Source organism: Protomyctophum bolini (assembly GCF_963924005.1).
Source record: "Protomyctophum bolini genome assembly, chromosome: 9".
NCBI lineage: Eukaryota > Metazoa > Chordata > Actinopteri > Myctophiformes > Myctophidae > Protomyctophum > Protomyctophum bolini.
In genome coordinates, this window is record NC_137870.1 from 31,883,198 (window position 1) to 31,900,607 (window position 17,410).

General features: G+C 39.5%; 1 protein-coding gene across 1 annotated transcript; it reads right to left on the minus strand.

Moving 5' to 3' along the window:
• Positions 1-5,212: 5,212 nt before the first annotated feature.
• Positions 5,213-8,932, minus strand: diabloa (diablo, IAP-binding mitochondrial protein a; the record flags this gene model as incomplete). Its single annotated transcript, XM_080771513.1, has 6 exons — positions 5,213-5,884; positions 6,537-6,633; positions 6,895-7,005; positions 8,016-8,141; positions 8,334-8,466; positions 8,796-8,932. The coding sequence occupies 6 exons, from the start codon at positions 8,930-8,932 to the stop codon at positions 5,676-5,678; spliced, it is 813 nt and encodes a 270-aa protein (XP_080627639.1). The 3' UTR covers positions 5,213-5,675.
• Positions 8,933-17,410: the final 8,478 nt, after the last annotated feature.

The following is a 17,410-nucleotide window of genomic DNA, read 5'->3' on the forward strand; positions in this document are numbered from 1 at the left end:
ATAATGTGATTAGCTAGGCATGCCAATTGCCAATACATATTTTTTTTTACCTGCAATTGCATACTTTTTAGAAAAGACACTAAGATCTACAGTACACTTTTTGGTTTTTTGTACGTTATTCTTATGTGATATGGACTATTGTCTGAAATAAAGATTATATACACGTGATGCCATGCCTGCCTGATAGATGATTAAACCAAAATAGAAAAAAGTTAATGAATGAGAGAGTTAATATAAACCTAAAGAGTTCAGCCTACCAGGCACAGAGCAGTCAAATGCCAAGCATTCATGTCCTTTCAATTTCGAAAACATGAAAGATATTGTTAAACAGTCACAATACCTTATTATCCATGGTCCTATTGTATGCTGTTATTATGTCCTTAATTAATTTAGTATCATTATGCAACTATGACCATATCAATTCCTCTACATTGAGAAAGAAAGAAACCCTTTACTCGCATTGCATTCTACAGTGACATCTTCATTACCCTGTTAGTTCTAAGCCCCTGTATGAGGCCATATACTAACTCAGCAGGGGTTCCCCATTTCTTTGCCAAAGTTAACCCAGTCCACAGCAACAGTGTCATGACTGAAGCTCATGGTGATTAAAACTTAGTTAATAATATGCCACCAGCCCACCACCACACTGTACCTTCTTCTACATATCGTCTGGTCTGGTGGTTAATTTATATCCTCAAAGAGTGACAAATCCCCAGGTGAGAGTGCTGCCCTTTTCACCAATCGATGACCCTTCCTGTGACACGTTGCAATAATTGTGTCTTGGTGCAATACAGACTTGTGAGACTGTACTAATAAGATGATCTAGCTAATTACTTATTTCATAGACCAGTTGGACGAAAATATTTATTTTTGCGTTGTACTTGCTAATCCAAATGATCTAATATTCAATTTTGAGGGAAATTCTTCACCCAATATACAGAAACCCTTTGGCACCATTAATGGTTTATGAACATTTATGACATGTGACCTTTGTCATTGTGATGGTCTTATTGAGGGTTCATTCTAGAAAATGTGTTATTACAGTTCCTTGCGGGTAGGCAAGACTGCATTGGCACCACCTCTCCTGTGACCAGTGGGTCCACATCCCCATTGCCTGTCTGGGGCATTTGGTTTTACAGTCTGTGAAAACAGCCTTTGTTAAACACAGCATTCCTCTCCAGTCACATTTGTGTGCCAGACGCTGCACACCTCGACTCCCTCCTCGCTCCAACACCCCATCCCCCATGGGTGCATCACCAGGTCTGAGGATGAAACGTTAGGTTATAGGCTATCAGTGATCTCCAATAAAGGAAAAAAAACACAATGGGAGAAGCAATCTTAATCTGGTGTGCCGATTTTATTGTCATTTCATGCATCACCAGTCAAGGCATGGCCATCTAGAGTTGGTAGAGGTCATCTCACTGCTGACACACTTGTGTTTACAGCTCCAGAGAGGCCTTCTTCATAATGAGCTCTCTCTGAAATGACCCACTACGACCCAAACTGACCTTTGGATGACACATGTAAAGACAATCAAACAGCATAGGCCTACATCTACCTTGAATAGGCTAGGCTGTGTAGATTTGGTTGTGCACTTGTGCATTTACAGGTTTAGTTTGTTTGTTGTTTGAGATTGGGTAATTTATCCCTTACATGGTAGAAAAGCAAAGAGATTGAAAGGGATTATAAACATAAACTTGAATTCAATGTATCAAAATCAGTGGCTCTGTGTCTGACCTGCCTCAACTCACTTTGCTAGTGAATTGTCTGATCTGGTAAATTCGTGTAGTATTTTTGAGATAGACAGATTAATGACTAATCACAATCCAGGATTTCAGTACATTTTATTGTAATGGGTTTAGATCGCCATCTGCTGGATCGTAACTTACATAACAAAACAGACTACAATTTGAAATCTCCTGCCTGCCATTTGGTATAAAAAGCATCACTGGATAATTTGGATAAAGCATTTCCAACTAATATGCATACATGATGTGTATGTACGTACAACACACACACACACACACACACACACACACACACACACACACGCACACACGCACACACGCACACGCGCGCACACGCACACACACACACACACACACACACACACACACACACACACACACACACACACACACACACACACACACACACACACACACACACACACACAATGTAATGCATATGAACTGGCTGGCTGTATTCAGTGGCATGTCACACCATCTGTATAAAATAAAATAAAGTAAGTAAATACAATCAACAGCCATTCTGATAAAATGATTAAAAAGCTTGTTGGCCTTAAATCATTTTTGTTATTGTTCACAAGACTTTGGCATACTCACTTTCTTTTTGGTCAGAATGAAACAAGGGGAGGGACTAGGGAGGGAAGTAGCCTTGGTACCCAGGCTTTTATTTTTGTTCGCATCACCTAGTAGTGCAGTTGAAAGACTGAGGACATGGGCAATTTGCTGGAAACACAAGGTGTTGAGTGCATAGATATAAATATAGAAGGTGAAGGAAGGGAAACGAAAGAAAGGAACACCCCACCGACAGCAAGACTTGTTCTGAGAGCAATAGGGGAAAGGTTAACACAAACAATATATCTTAATAGGAGAAAAATCCTGACAATACAACCGCATTTGATTGTTATATTGAGATTACAAAGGCATAGATTTTGTGAAATAGCAACCAGCTGTCTTCCTGGGGTCCACATAAAAAAACATACAAATACTATATATATTACAAATACAAAATTATGAAATCTCAGTACTCAAACACACAATGCAGATAGGACACTCGATCTAACAAATACAAATAGCTGAAGTTACATGATTACATGAAGTTAAAAAGCACAGTAAACTAAAATTGAAAAACACTTCACAGTGTCAAATGCAAATTTAGATTATTATTACTTTAAATTACTGTAAATGCAGCAGAGGCTTCGAGGCAGGTTATTCCAAAGAGACAATGATCTATAAATACAATAACTCTTTAAAACATTGTTTTTTGGGCCTGGTAATACAAGCCCATTACTGGAAGTGGAACCTCTAGTGTTATGATCATGCACAGTATTACTACAAACAATTTGTCCGTGTATAAAACAGGAGTTTTACGGCTTATGACCTATGACTTGAACAGTACAAGTGTATTAAAAGATTCTCCACTGTAAGCCAGGAGAGGCTGGCATGCATGTGGCTCACATTACATTAGACCTTAGTGACCCTGTTCTGGACAACCTGGAGCCTCCTGAGGTCGCCACTGGCACAGCAGATGACCACACCATAGACATAGAGCAATAGTCAAGATGACTAGACTTTGAACTATCTGACATAAAAGGGGACGGGCAACATAATAAACACATTTCCTGGAAATACCAATTGCTCTTCCCATTTTCAAAACAATATAATGAATGTGGTTTGACCAAGACAGAGTGCAGTCTAGCATCACTCCAAGGAGTTTAGTACTTTTAACTTGTTGAACTGCCGAATTACACAAGTTTAAATTAAGCCTTGGTCAATGTAGATAACCTGTGCCTTGTACCCAGCACCGTACATTTAGATGTTAAGAGGGCAAGTCTATTACATAATGTAGGAGCCACTAAAGAGTGCTTAGTTATAGTAATTTTACTTGGTGATGGGTGTGGGCACCGCATTGACGCTCCATTATTGGTGGGAGCGTCTCTGTGGGTGGCCACCGGTAGTTGACAAGTACAGGTGTCTGTACCAGCTCAGCTGTTTGAACTTGGAGGCAGGGTGAGCTGGGAGGATACATTTTGTTGACCGCACATGTGTACATACATCTACTGATGCCTAGTCTGGACACATCCTCAGTGATGTTCCTGGAATCTTAGGGCGTTTCGGGTCTTTCAACATCATACGCCCTCCACTTTATTTGATAGTTTGATTCATTCACGTTTTGTTTGCTCACTGTTTGATTGTTATATGTTAGATTCTTTGCACATATTTATTGCATAATATATATTTATTTATTTATTGTATTGTAATATTTGGTGCACTGAACTATATAAACATTTTAAACTCATGAGCTCGTTTGGATATGAATCATTTTATGATTGTTTTATTGCGCGTCATACAGTTTGTTTTTAGCTGTTGAGTAATTTAATAGTTTTTAGTTTAGTACATTGTGCAGCGTAATATAATGTCAAATCATAAACTGTTGTGGCACATTTTGTAACCAAAGATAGGTCGTTAATATTGAGAAGAGCAAAGGTCCTAGGCAGCTTCCCTGTGGAACACCACACTTGACCTCTGCTACTGGATATACTGCCATTTAGATACACCTTCTGTGTATATTATAGGGTATAAACTTGAACACTATAGAATTTCTAGAAATGTAGGCATTTAAGCAGACACTGTCCAGACTGACCTAAAATGGTCAGTAAGTAGCATGAACTCAACTTATGACAGGGTCAAATAAATAGTGCTAAGAAAACAAGTACTATAAAGTAACTACAGTAGCATAGCAGGTAGACATAAATCCTATAGGATGTGTCCAAATCACAGTCCTATCTAAAGCACACCCGTGTATGTAAACTATATATCTAATATAATCAATAATGTAATTACATGTAGGCCTATAACAATACATGTATGATAATTATAATTATTTATACAGCTATGTATTATCAATACAATCTTAAGTGTTTTCGTTTTTAGTGTTTTTTTAAAGATATTTTTTGGCTTTTTCTGCCTTTTTATTGAGGAAATGGGGAGCGAGATGGGGGGGGGGGGGGAAGACACGCGGCAAAGGCCGTCGGGATCAGGAGTCGAACCCGTGGCACGCCTTCAGGCTGGCTCAGCAGCCTAGGTGCCCAGACGGTTGTCTGAAATAACAAACTTAGAATTTGTGAAAGCACCATACATCTGGGTAAGATTACATGACTATAATCTAGGCAACAAGTACTGATACAAAGAAATACATGCTAGGGCATGTGTCTGGAGGTAGTAGAAGAAATATAATACATAATTAATATCTATATTAATTATTTGAGCATTTTCCATGAGAACCACAGAGAGTTATTTTAAGGTTGGCAAAGACACTTCCTAGACAGGTCTTCTGCCTAATACCTCATCCATATAATTTGCCTTTCCTACTATTTTACAGATTATCAAACATTTGTATAATTGTGACAAAATTAGGTTACCAAAGACAATACACTTTAAAATGTACTCAACAAGATACGTTTTAAGTTATATGAAAAATGTTCTTTATTACAATGGAACATAATCCAACATACACAAAATAAACTGTGTATGCTGGCCAACCATCACCTTAACACAGTGAATCATTCCAGACAAAGGTTTACAAAATAAATAGTTTGTTAAATAATCGAATAACGGAAAATGGGATTTACAAACAAGTTTGTTTGCAAATTACTAATTCACCATTTGCAGATTATTTTATGCAGAGATGCAAGTACAAAAAATTAACAAAATGAAATATCCAATATTTCCCTCAATACTTCATAACCACCTAACATGTGCTACTGAGATGGAGAAATCACCAAGGTCAAAGACAAAAATAGAACTCAACACCACTGAAAACAAAACAGTGAATATTTTTTTCCCTCTGCTACAACAGAATTCAAATACGTGCAAAGGAAAATCTTGCATGTTTATATTTCCAAACCCTTTTCCTGTGGGTTTCTCCTCTTAGTCCTCTCGTAAATAAGCCTCATGTATCTCATGCTCCTCGCCATTCTTGTCCAAGAAGGAAGCATATTCTGCCATCCGTTGGATCTCTTCAGCCTTTATCTCCGCTAACTTCTTTTCTGCATCCTTCGATATTTTCCGTGCCTCCTCCACCTGGGACTGGGCCATCTGAACATTCATCCTTACAGTGATGGATGCCTGTTCAGCACCTGTGAGAACAGAAAAACAAACACACGCTTAGACACATTGCTTGGAGAACGGGGTGAGAATTGATAGATCTGCGAGTCAAAAAGGCATTAGGTGATGTCAAGCAGGTGCATCTGTCCATCATCTCTGTTTTGTTCTAAACCACGGGAACTGGTGTCCACCATGATCTGAGGCTCTTTCTCAAAGCTACTACTTGGCCATACACGATCTGAAGAGTGAGACTGACAGCGTTTTAAATGGAAGTGGCATCTTCTAAGAATTGAGGCGATGACATTACTTGCAAACAACAAATATTGCAAGTATGCTTCTAAGACTTTGTTTATGACCATACTGACAAGTCAATGTCTTTCTTAGAGACATTGCTGCCGGCTGTGATCCTTACTGTTTCTTGAGGCTGAGAATATCAAGTTAACCACTTGAACCCTAGCATCCCTCTTCTGGGAGGAACATTTGCAGAAAATAACACATCTTCAAGCTCACGCGCAAGATTTGGAGTAGAGGGATAAAGCAGCCCTGGGGGACCCAGGTCAACTCAATAATCAGCATTAGTTTACCAAGTATATAGGATTTAAGTGGTTAAACTCTTGACAATCATTCCTGAGAGATGTTAAGTTGCAGTTCAGTTCTTCAATGACATAATCTTCATTTACATACCTGAAGTATAGGCTGCCTCAGATGCCATTTCACACAGGCTGACAGCGTTCATCCAGGTTGACTCAAAGCGCTTGCATACATCGAGTCTGTCATCAGCCTGTCAGGCCAGGGAAGTAGAGATTAAATTTCTACAGGGGATTGTTTCAAGACCTGCTTCATGTTTAAGACATGTTTGAGATAGTTCATGCATACATGTTTAAGACAATACATGCATACATGTTTGAGACATTACATGCATACACTAACGGTATAAAAAACTGACAGTAAAGGATAGGTGTAAGCATGAAATGTGAGTATAAGTTCACATTTCTTACAATCATGATATCATTTCTGGTTTGTGAGACAAACGCATACATACCCCTGTACGCTGGCCAATGATCACTTGCCATATGGAATCCTCTTCTGCAGGGGTCAGTTTTCCCAATGAGGCCAAATACCGTCTCTGGAGGGCAACGAGAGTGTGCACAGCCTGTGAACAAAAATAAAAATTAAATACAGCTCTTGAAGATCTGGATCCGGATTCAGTCTGGGTTTTCTCCCTAATTAAAATCAACAGGAATGTATGCTTCTTGATAAGAAATCTGACCTAGATAGATACATCTTCAATCTATCTATGTAGGTCCGTATGCTTTCGTGATAAAGTATTGTGCAATGTGTCACTTGCAGTGTTTCCCCTAGCCAGAAGCTGATAGTGTGGGGGAGCTTTCATGCATGCACACCAGATTTTTAAGGGACCAAGAAGTCACTTTAGTCACTTATTGGTTTTTTTTCTTCTCCTTCTCCCGCCAAAAATAGCAGTTCTGTCTGAACCGTGTAGTCGGTTTTCACGAAACGCGGGAATCTGGTAGAGGGCCATGCCAAACGGTGACTATGCGAAGCCCATAACCATTGGCCAAAAGGTGGCGCTATAGCACTCAATTGAAAATGCAAACATTGCATATCTCATGAACCGTTTGACCATTGGCAATGACACTTTGATACACATTTGTGTCTCCTCATGCCGAACAACTTTTGACCTCTGGCCTTTAGATCACCCGCCATTTTGAATTATATGAAAAACAGTTAAAAATAAAATGCATCTCCTCCCAGGATCTTTGATCAAAATGAACAAAAACATCTACACGTGAACTTTGGACCTATACGGACAAAAAATCGTCGGTTACTTGCCTTTTTTGGCCTATTACTGTGGTGGCTGGTCATGATTATATAATAATTAATATAGGGGAAACACTGCACGTGACAGAAATAACATTGACACAACTTTCTTGTCCCAAGACTCTCTTTCGAGGTTGTCTAAGAGCAGGGTCTATCTCTGTATTTATGAGTGGTTAGTGAGTTGACATTGTTGATACAAATAAACCCATGGCGTCATCATAGCATTGGATTTTCTTCCCACTGACAAATACAGTGAAATTGACAGCACTAAAATGCCAGATTATAACTTCAGAGAAATGTTAACCATTGAGATCAAAGACTTACCTTGGAATACTCTGCAAGGGCATCTATAAAAGCCAGGGTGGTCTGGGAGAGGTAAATGCATGAGCTGTCTGTAACCATTGAAGCTGCTCTTCTGATGAGGGAGTCATGCGAGAGGTTTTCCACTTGCTGCACAGAGAAGGAGAGAGACAGCAAATTTATAATTATATTTCAGCTTTATGAGTGCTGCTGCTCTTTATATAACGGAGAACAAGAACAATGTATGTCATAGTAAAAGTTGAGTGCCCCCCCCCCTTTCTCCCCAATTGATTCCTCCGCAAACACAACAAGTGAAACGTATAACTAAAATTATTAACCCACCTGGGTGAAAGGGACAGCACACAGTCCAGTACCGACGGTCAATGACGCCACGCCAGGGCGCACCACATCTGTCAATTTGCCCAACCTCTGGAATGTACGCCTCCTGTTACTAGCCAGGACACTCGCAGTACTCCTTTAGAAAGAACAAGACACAATGTTGTTAAGTATACAGCATACGTCAAGTCATCCAATCCTCATTTAACTTGAGTGCCACTGTAAATTGATAAATGAATTAACACTGGGGAATTTCTGCGTATGATTATTTTTCTTCACGGGGTAGCGGGTAGCTACTTCCTTGTTGTAGCCTAAGACGAATCTTTTGCAAAGTTGGCAAACCCATAGACAGCGGCCGATGTAAATTATATTTTAATTGAACGAGTCAATTACAGTCAAATCACTCAAATGGTTTTAATAATTATAATCTATTAAGAACTGTCTTTTCTGTTGATTCAGTTAACCTACCTCAAAAAGCCGAGACAAACAGCAGCCCTCCTGAGCGCAGCCATGTTGGTGCGCAGCAATAAAATGTCCGTTCGACTTTGCAGAAGTCCTCCAGTAGCACGAGTGGCGCACATAGTACATTGACGGGCAGATTGCATTTTTGCGAAATTATAAATTATACGCAAATAAAGTATTAAAAGTAAAATAAATAAATATATAGGCCTTATATGTATATATATATAAAAAAATGTCAACTCCCCGTAGATTGTTAAAAGTTACTATTGTTTTTAAACTAAAACAAAAAATAACTATCTGTTGCCATCTACCGGTGAAATCAGCAGACTCGTTTTGGTTCCAGCCGTAATGTTCCCTTGAAAGGTAGCTGGAGCTTTATGCTGTCTCTGTTGTGGCCCATTGGTATTTATAAGGCATTTGCAGAACCTTAGCATACGCAACATGCATCGATCTGTTTACGTTGGCATGATGGGACGGCATGGGCCGGTTCAAACGGTTCAATATTACGCACGGACTGACGATTGACTCTACTGGTTGATGGTAGGACTACAGGCATGACATGTGTGTGTGTGTGTGTGTGTGTGTGTGTGTGTGTGTGTGTGTGTTATGTTCCTGTACATGTTTGTACAGTAGTCTGTGCATACAGTATAGGTTAGCTCTGGTCCAAAGCAGTGTCTATGGTGTTCGAATGTCCCCGCCCCCTGTCAAAAATAGCTAAAATCACTAAAACGAAAGAAAGCAGCAAATTAAAAACAATTAACACGCATCTTTTACTTTCTCTAATAACAACCTAAAATATGAACCTTGGTTGAAAAAACTAAAGTTGTCCTTGAGTTTTTCTGGATACTATTATTAAAATAGTTATGAGGAAAAAAATGCTTCTATTTATTGTACCAAAATGACTGCAAAAAAATACTGCTCTTTGTTTCAAAAAAAAAAGTAACCTATATAACGATGCAATGTGACATAGCTCTGTTTACAAAATGCTGTACCCCCTTCAACTGTATACACTTTCCCTGTTTTTATTATATTTTGACACTTGCTTTGGCAATATAACATGTTTTCTCATGCCTCAAGCTCCTTTGAATTGAAATTGATAATTGGAAGCCTACTTCAAGCAGGAGAGAGTGTGTGTGTGTGTGTGTGTGTGTGTGTGTGGGGGGGGGGGGGGGGGTAGTAGCCTATAATTCCACAATGAGCAGTTCTGTTTGCACTAGCACTGGCATAGTTTTGCAAATAGGCTAGATAAATATTATGTGTTACCACTTACCACCAGCCAGGCAGGTCACTATGGGTAATGGGACTCATTTACTTGCATTGTGTTAGAAAGCTTTTGACACTTTTGGTGTTTAGTAGTGGTCAAATTTGACCCGTGATTTAACACAGCCAAAAATACGGTACTTCGGTCAAGATTATCATCCATTTTTTTCCCAACCTCATAGCTGACCTGTAATGCATTCATATGTCCATGTTACCTTTTAGCTGACCTATGCATTCATATCCATGTAAACACTGTTTATTAAAATATTATTTTGGTGGCCCCATGGACCTTTTATCTTTCAATATAGCACACAAAATTTAAAAATTATATAAAAGTCACTCATTATATTTCCTATAATGAAGACAGTGGATAATGATCTGCCTATAGTTATCTCCCTATCTGGTTATTACTGTTTTTCACTTAACTTTCAATGTTTTATTTTGGTCATCAGTTATTGTAGCAGTACACTCCAAGTGTAGGCTATAACAAAATAAACAATGCTGTAAAATTTTTTTGTTGTAAATAAACATAAAATAACCAGTGCATGGCTTAGGCCGGGGCTGAGCCCCTCTTAATGCCTGGATAGGTCGAGCAAATGGTGTCAAATTAATTTGAACCTGGAAGTGAAAAGGCTTGTGTTATAGGTCATTCTATATCAACATACTGTACTTCCTCATTCTTCATTAACAGATTTGATAGTCTGAACCTAAATGTAAGACCAATAACAATAACCTCCTCCAGTATCTCTGAGCTAACGGGCCAGTACACACTGTCACTGACTGCAGTCACTATCAAAACAAACAGGCACAATCAGAAGCAGTTCACTCCAGTTTTATGCACGTGTGCCTGTGCTGTGGTGTATCCGAGCAAAATTCGTAATTTCTGTATAGCCTACACAGTACATTGAATTATAAAATCAATAAAAACATAAATCATAATTTTGTAAATAACCGCACAATAATGTATTTTAGATCTGAGCCTTTTGTATTACTATATGTGTACTTTGCAAGTTCCCATATTGGAAGTTGTTTTAACAAAAAACAATAACAATATATTTTTACATCATATACTGTATAATATCATATATCTAATATATTGTCTCAAGAGTCAGGCAAACCATGCCCACAACAGCATCTCTTGTTCTATATGTCTCTCTGACAGATGTCTGATTATGTAATGTTGACCTTGATCTTAACTGTGACCAGTTCGACCCCAAACAATAATCTCTACGAGGGGCCCAGGTGGGAGTGGTGTGTGGTCCCTCCAAGTTTCTTGAAACTGGTGTGCGAACTTCATCTCCTCTCACTTGAAAATCCTCACATAATACAGCGCTGTATTTACAGAACCCCACTGCCCCTCAAAGTTAGGATGAGTAATGCAAGGACAAATTGCACGTACTGTACAATGACAAAAACATCAACTTCTATCGCTCTACCATTGAGAGTATCCTGACCTACGCCTGCACAGCCTGGTACTCCAGCTGCACCGATGTGGAGAGGAAGGACCTACAGCGAGTGGTCAACACAGCACAGTGGATCATCGGCTCCCTATTACCACACCTGAGTGACATTTACTCAAGCCGTCTCCACAAGCGGGCCTTAAAGATCTCCAAGGACCCCTCACACCCCGGACACCACCTGTTCGAGACCCTTCCATCCGGAAGGCTGAAGGTCATCAAGGCCAGAACCAACAGGCTGTCCAACAGCTTTTTTCCAAAGGCTGTGAAAATACTGCTCAGTTCACATACGCGCACGCACACGCGTGCACAGTGAAAACACTGCTCGGACTATGACGGACTAACAGTTTTATGCCATGAAGTTGCCCCATCAGTGTTTTTATTCTTTTGTCCTTTGTGTTCTCTCTGTTGATACTGTTATATATGGTTGCACTAAAGCTTTTTTGTTTAGATTGAATTTAAATTATGGAAATGAAGTATAATCTCTTATGATCAAATTCATTCCAGATTAAACAGCTCTGAACTGAGAGGATGTTTTACTGAAGGCGGTTTACCCTAACAATAACCTCTCAGAATTTAGAAACTGTGCCACCTCAAAACTAGCTATGTCCACCTGGACCAAAGATTCTCTTTCTGTTTGACTATAGGTTTTCCATCAATTATAGCGTTTTCTAAAACACAATTCAAACTCGCACAAATCGGTGCACATTATCTCTGGATTCATGTGACTAGAAGTTCGACCGGCCTTCGGCTGGTCTTGCTCTAGCACCACGCAAAAAATAAAAAATAAAAAAACGAAGAAAGAAAAACATCCACTTGAAATGTTGCACAATAACATAGTGTCATGGAGTTTTATATTAACTGTAGATCGTGGAAGCAGCTATCATCCTTCACATAATACTATTACTTAGCAATTTTTGTGTAAAATGTGGAGTGTATCAGACTATCAAATATGACTATTGTAAACAATAGAGAGACATCTCCCCAACAATATCGCTGATATATGAGATGATTTTAAGAATCCCAATGTTCTCCATAGAGAAAATACTTCCGGGAACCAGGGGATGAGCGAGTCACGTCAGGACAAACTCTATGCTCAATTGGTCAGGATGTCTGTACCATATGCTTTGTTGTGAATATTATCTGACACAGCACCCATTTCTAGTTAGACTCTGAGCTGGGTGTGTCTGCATGCACACCATAAAATGATTAAGGGGTCATAACATCCGAAGCAGGTGTTTTTGTTCCTACACAGTGCTGACACCACAAAAATAATCGAATCACGTGGTTCTCAGTATTCACATGGGAACGGCGTGGCTCCATTGTGCCGAACTGCGTGTGGTCATGATATCAATGTTCAAGGTTCAAGGTGCCTTTATTGTCACAGCTTGTGTACAGTTTTTTTCTGGTTTCCTCAGACTTTGCTGCAGCAATAATAGTAATAAACATATACACAACAAGAACATAAAAAGACGAATAGTCATAGAATCCAAGGATATAGCAGTATAAAGGCAGTTTGTCTGTTGGTCTTTGCCAGTATCCTTAAGCAATATTACACGAGAGGATGTGCTTTACCGTCATTAATGGCACGCCTGCATTGCTGCAGGCAGGAGCCGGTAAACACAACCCTCTAGTCTAATGTACTATTAACTATTGCGATTATACAACAGCCTGCAAGCCTGACTGTCCAGGGGAAGTATTTAGCAGCCTACTGCCAGTGGCCTTAAATGGTAAATGGTGCATTTATATAGCGCTTTACATAGATTGTGCATTTAATTCATCCTTTCACACGCACGCACACGCACACACACACACACACACACACACACACACACACACACACACGCACACACACACACACACACACACACACACACACACACACACACACACTCTATCGGCCACTCTACCATATACGGACCCACCAGACATTAGTATATGACACCAGACGCCCTGAGGGCAAGGTCGCATGCACGCATCCCCCTGGGTGACGGCAGACGGCAGACTGCTGGGCGAGCGCTGGTGCTTTGGCATGGGGGGTCAGATCAACATATGGAATGAATTCTGTACTGGCCATACAGTATATGGAGCGTGTCTTGAGTGTCAGGGTTTGATGAGGTCAGATCAACATGTCAGAACAAGGATCGGCCACCGCTCACTCACACTCGCTCACTCCAGCATGGTGGTGTTACGGTGAAATTGGTGACCTGCTGAAATATGTACAATCAAGACATCACATAATGTTAGTGTCCGAACGTAAATCATTGTGGTTTGTTTATTAGCAGAGTATTTAGGCCACATATTTAAAGTTATGTGTAGTCCACAAGATGGTCACATATTTCGGCAGGTCACCAATTTGGCAATTTCACCGTAACACCACCATGCTGGAGTGACCGAGTGTAAATGAGCGAGTGGCCGAGATTTGGGGTGGTTTGGGGTGGAAATTTGGCTATGGAATGTCAGAACAGGTCAGCTCCATATATGGAGATCTAAGGGTTTGAGGATTGAGGTCAGATGTAGAGTTGCTCCATGTAGATCTAGATGATGATCCAGTCTTCTCCATGTATGGTTATCCAGGGTTAGATGAGGTCACAGGTCAGTGTCATGATCTTCAAATATGGAGATGGCCATATATGGTGGCATGACGTGTCACGAGGCGTGATGTCACGAGGCGTGACCTATATGGAGGTGTGATGTTGCGAGGCGTGACCATATATGGCATGACTAACACACGGATATGCAGGTGTTCATAGTACATGCGACCTACTGTCGCAATAAATATTCAGGTTTTCATAGTATATGAAATTAGGCATACTGTGATGTCCATATTTGGGCAAAGGTTCAGCCCGATTAGCTTGCATGTCCATTGACTTCCAAAATGTTAAATCTGTTTAATTAAGTTAAACATTAAACATTAAACATTTCCAAATGTTGCCTATGACCTTTTGTCGAATCTGTATGGTAGAATATGGTAGTTTTATTTGGACTCAACTCTCGACCTTTGCGTATGACTCTGAGAGATGTTTATCATTTGAATCTTCAAGACTTTGTGCTTTCTAAAACTCTTCAAAAAAAAATTAGGCCTGAAGAAAAAATATATAGGCTACACAATAAAATACAATTGGGGTGGAAAAGGTTTTCAAGAATGACATGAATGATGACAATGGATTTACAGGAATACAATGTCAGATGCTACATGGTAGCCTACTTTTGTATACATGTGCATAACGAGTCAAAATGTTTGTTTTACGTAGGCTACAAACATTTGTTTAGATTTGTGTGACTTTTGGTATTTCACAAAAGGTTTACTGCCAAGCATTAGGCAAAATAATAGCGTTTACTCTATTTGATAGTCTGCAAATAATTCCTTGCTGATGTAACGTCCACTGGGAATCAAAAATGCCAAGTTTGTTTTTGGCCCAGTGTTTAGTGTGCCCTTAACGGTCCTGAATACTGACGTAGGACTTGCGTACAGACCAGACGAGCCTCTTGGAGCTGCTCTCTACAAAGTCAACTTGTTTACCAAACAAAGGGAAAATTCAGGGTAGATTGATGTTAATAATCAGCTAGTCTGTTAATTACTAAGCAGAGGACAGGGGACATGATGTTCTCTAACTGTACACTGGGAACCTTGGTAATATGTTTATAATGGATATTCAACTGCTTAATGACATTTTTTGATTGATCCGTCTTTCTAGATCATTGCAGATGCAATTGCGTAAGGTGTTGTAATTAGCAATTCGGCAATTCTATCAATAGATGAAAGGATATTTATTCCTAGGTATAAGGTTGAAACCTGAGGTATTTCCGTTTGCAGTCCTGGATATGTAACGGCCTTACAGGGGTAAAAGGGCACCGCAAGTCATTCATAAACAATACATAATGTTCTATTTAAAGCTTAATTTAATTCAAAAACAGACTTATCTCATCAAATTAATCATAATTTTAATAATATACCGGTATACTGATCAGTAATATGTAAATGTTTATTTACCATTTGCATTTACAGTAATTAAGACTAGCCATGCAGTTTGACAAGACTATATTATGCTTTTATACTATTTTATACTATTTATATTACATATATATTACAAAATTTACATTTATTAAGTATGGCACTGCAGCCATTGAATTAGGCCTTGATCATCACCACCACAACACAAGACTTAACAATACTTTTCACTTTCTGTGTAAAGATGTACACTTCAAGTTGACATGATTTGTTTATGTGTCTGAGCTGTAGGGGATATTTGGGATTCATCAAGGGAATAATATCTGGCTTCTGTTTCATGACGGGTTTGTATTTGATCAAATTAGAGCAAGATGCAGAATATAAAATATGAATATTTGTTTAGTTCTCTGGACCAGAGCTGGTAAACATGTTCTATTGATTTTGTCAGTGGGCTTTATTTGATATTAAAATACATGTTCAAAACATATAATTTGTATGTTGTTTGATTGATTGATTGAAATATGTATTAACAGTTTGCAGAATTACAGTACATTCCAAGCACAAACTCAATACAAAGACTGTTAACTGTGAGTGGACGACCCAATTAATCTGAATCCGAATCTGGGTTGAACATGGTTTGTTGCACTCCCTCTGGTGTTGTGGGTGTGGACTTACCCTCTTTCCTGTCTCTCTTCACTTGTTACTATCAATAAATTAAATTAACATTCAAACATTAACATTAACAGATACTCAAAACATTTACAAGTAGGCCTACAGTAGGCTACCATGGTATGATCATTGGTGCCGGTTACAGTAGTGGCTCTGCAGTAGCCTACAGTTTCGCCATTAGATGTCACTATAATCCCAAACTATGACCGTATACAGCCATACATTGAACATAATAAAGATGGTCAAGTAGGCTATATAAGATTAGGAAGTAGGCTATAAGTAGGCTATATAAGAAGTAGGCCTATAGCTCTTTGGCCTTAATTGCCATTAGAGGTGTATAATTAATTACACGGGGGAAATTGCCTACATCTTGAACAATCACACCTAAATCGTTGATAGGCTATAAAATGTGACATTTGTAGCCTGTTCATTAAAGAAGATCACACTCGTGTGAAGTGAGGGGCGCTTTTTGTTTTATCATAGGCTACATCATCACATCACATTCCGTGCTCAGACAATCAAATCATTGTCTGATATCTGATTATATTTATCTGATTATATTTGAAAATGGACATCATATGCACCATATTGTTTTGTTTTTTAATATCCTATAGCACAGGTGTTCCCAAACTTTTTTGGACCAGGTACCCCTTTTGGGGTAGATATATTTCCAGGTACCCCCTCATCCTCGCAACACGGATAACAATATATTTACAACCACAAGCAGTGTTTCCTGCAGGAAAAAGCTTTGGCATGGTGCTGGGCACAGGCCGCAATTTTGATTAATTAATTAATTTGATTAATTAATTAATAAGATTAATACATTAAGATTAATTTGTATTATTGCTCTTGTATTGCTATTGGAGACACTGGGGGGACACTGGGGGACACTGGGCAGGCACTGAGGAGGCACTGGGGAGACACTGGGGAGGCACTCAGGGGCACACTGGGGAGGCACTGGGAAGGCACTCGGGGGGGCACACTGGGGAGGCATTGGGGAGGCACTCGGGGGGACACTGGGGAGGCACTCGGGGGGACACTGTCTAAATGTATACGTCTAAATGTAGACGTCTAAATGTAGACGTCTAAATGTATACGGACGTCTAAATGTGTACATCTTCTCTTATGGGGGTCCCTGGCATATCTTTTCAAATGGGGGTCCACAGGCTAAGTAGTGTCAATTTGGGGGTCCTTGACATGAAAAAGTTTGGGAACCACTGCTTTAAACACTTTAGCACTTTATGAACATGAACAAAATAGATGGGTCCCCCCTGGAACTCCCT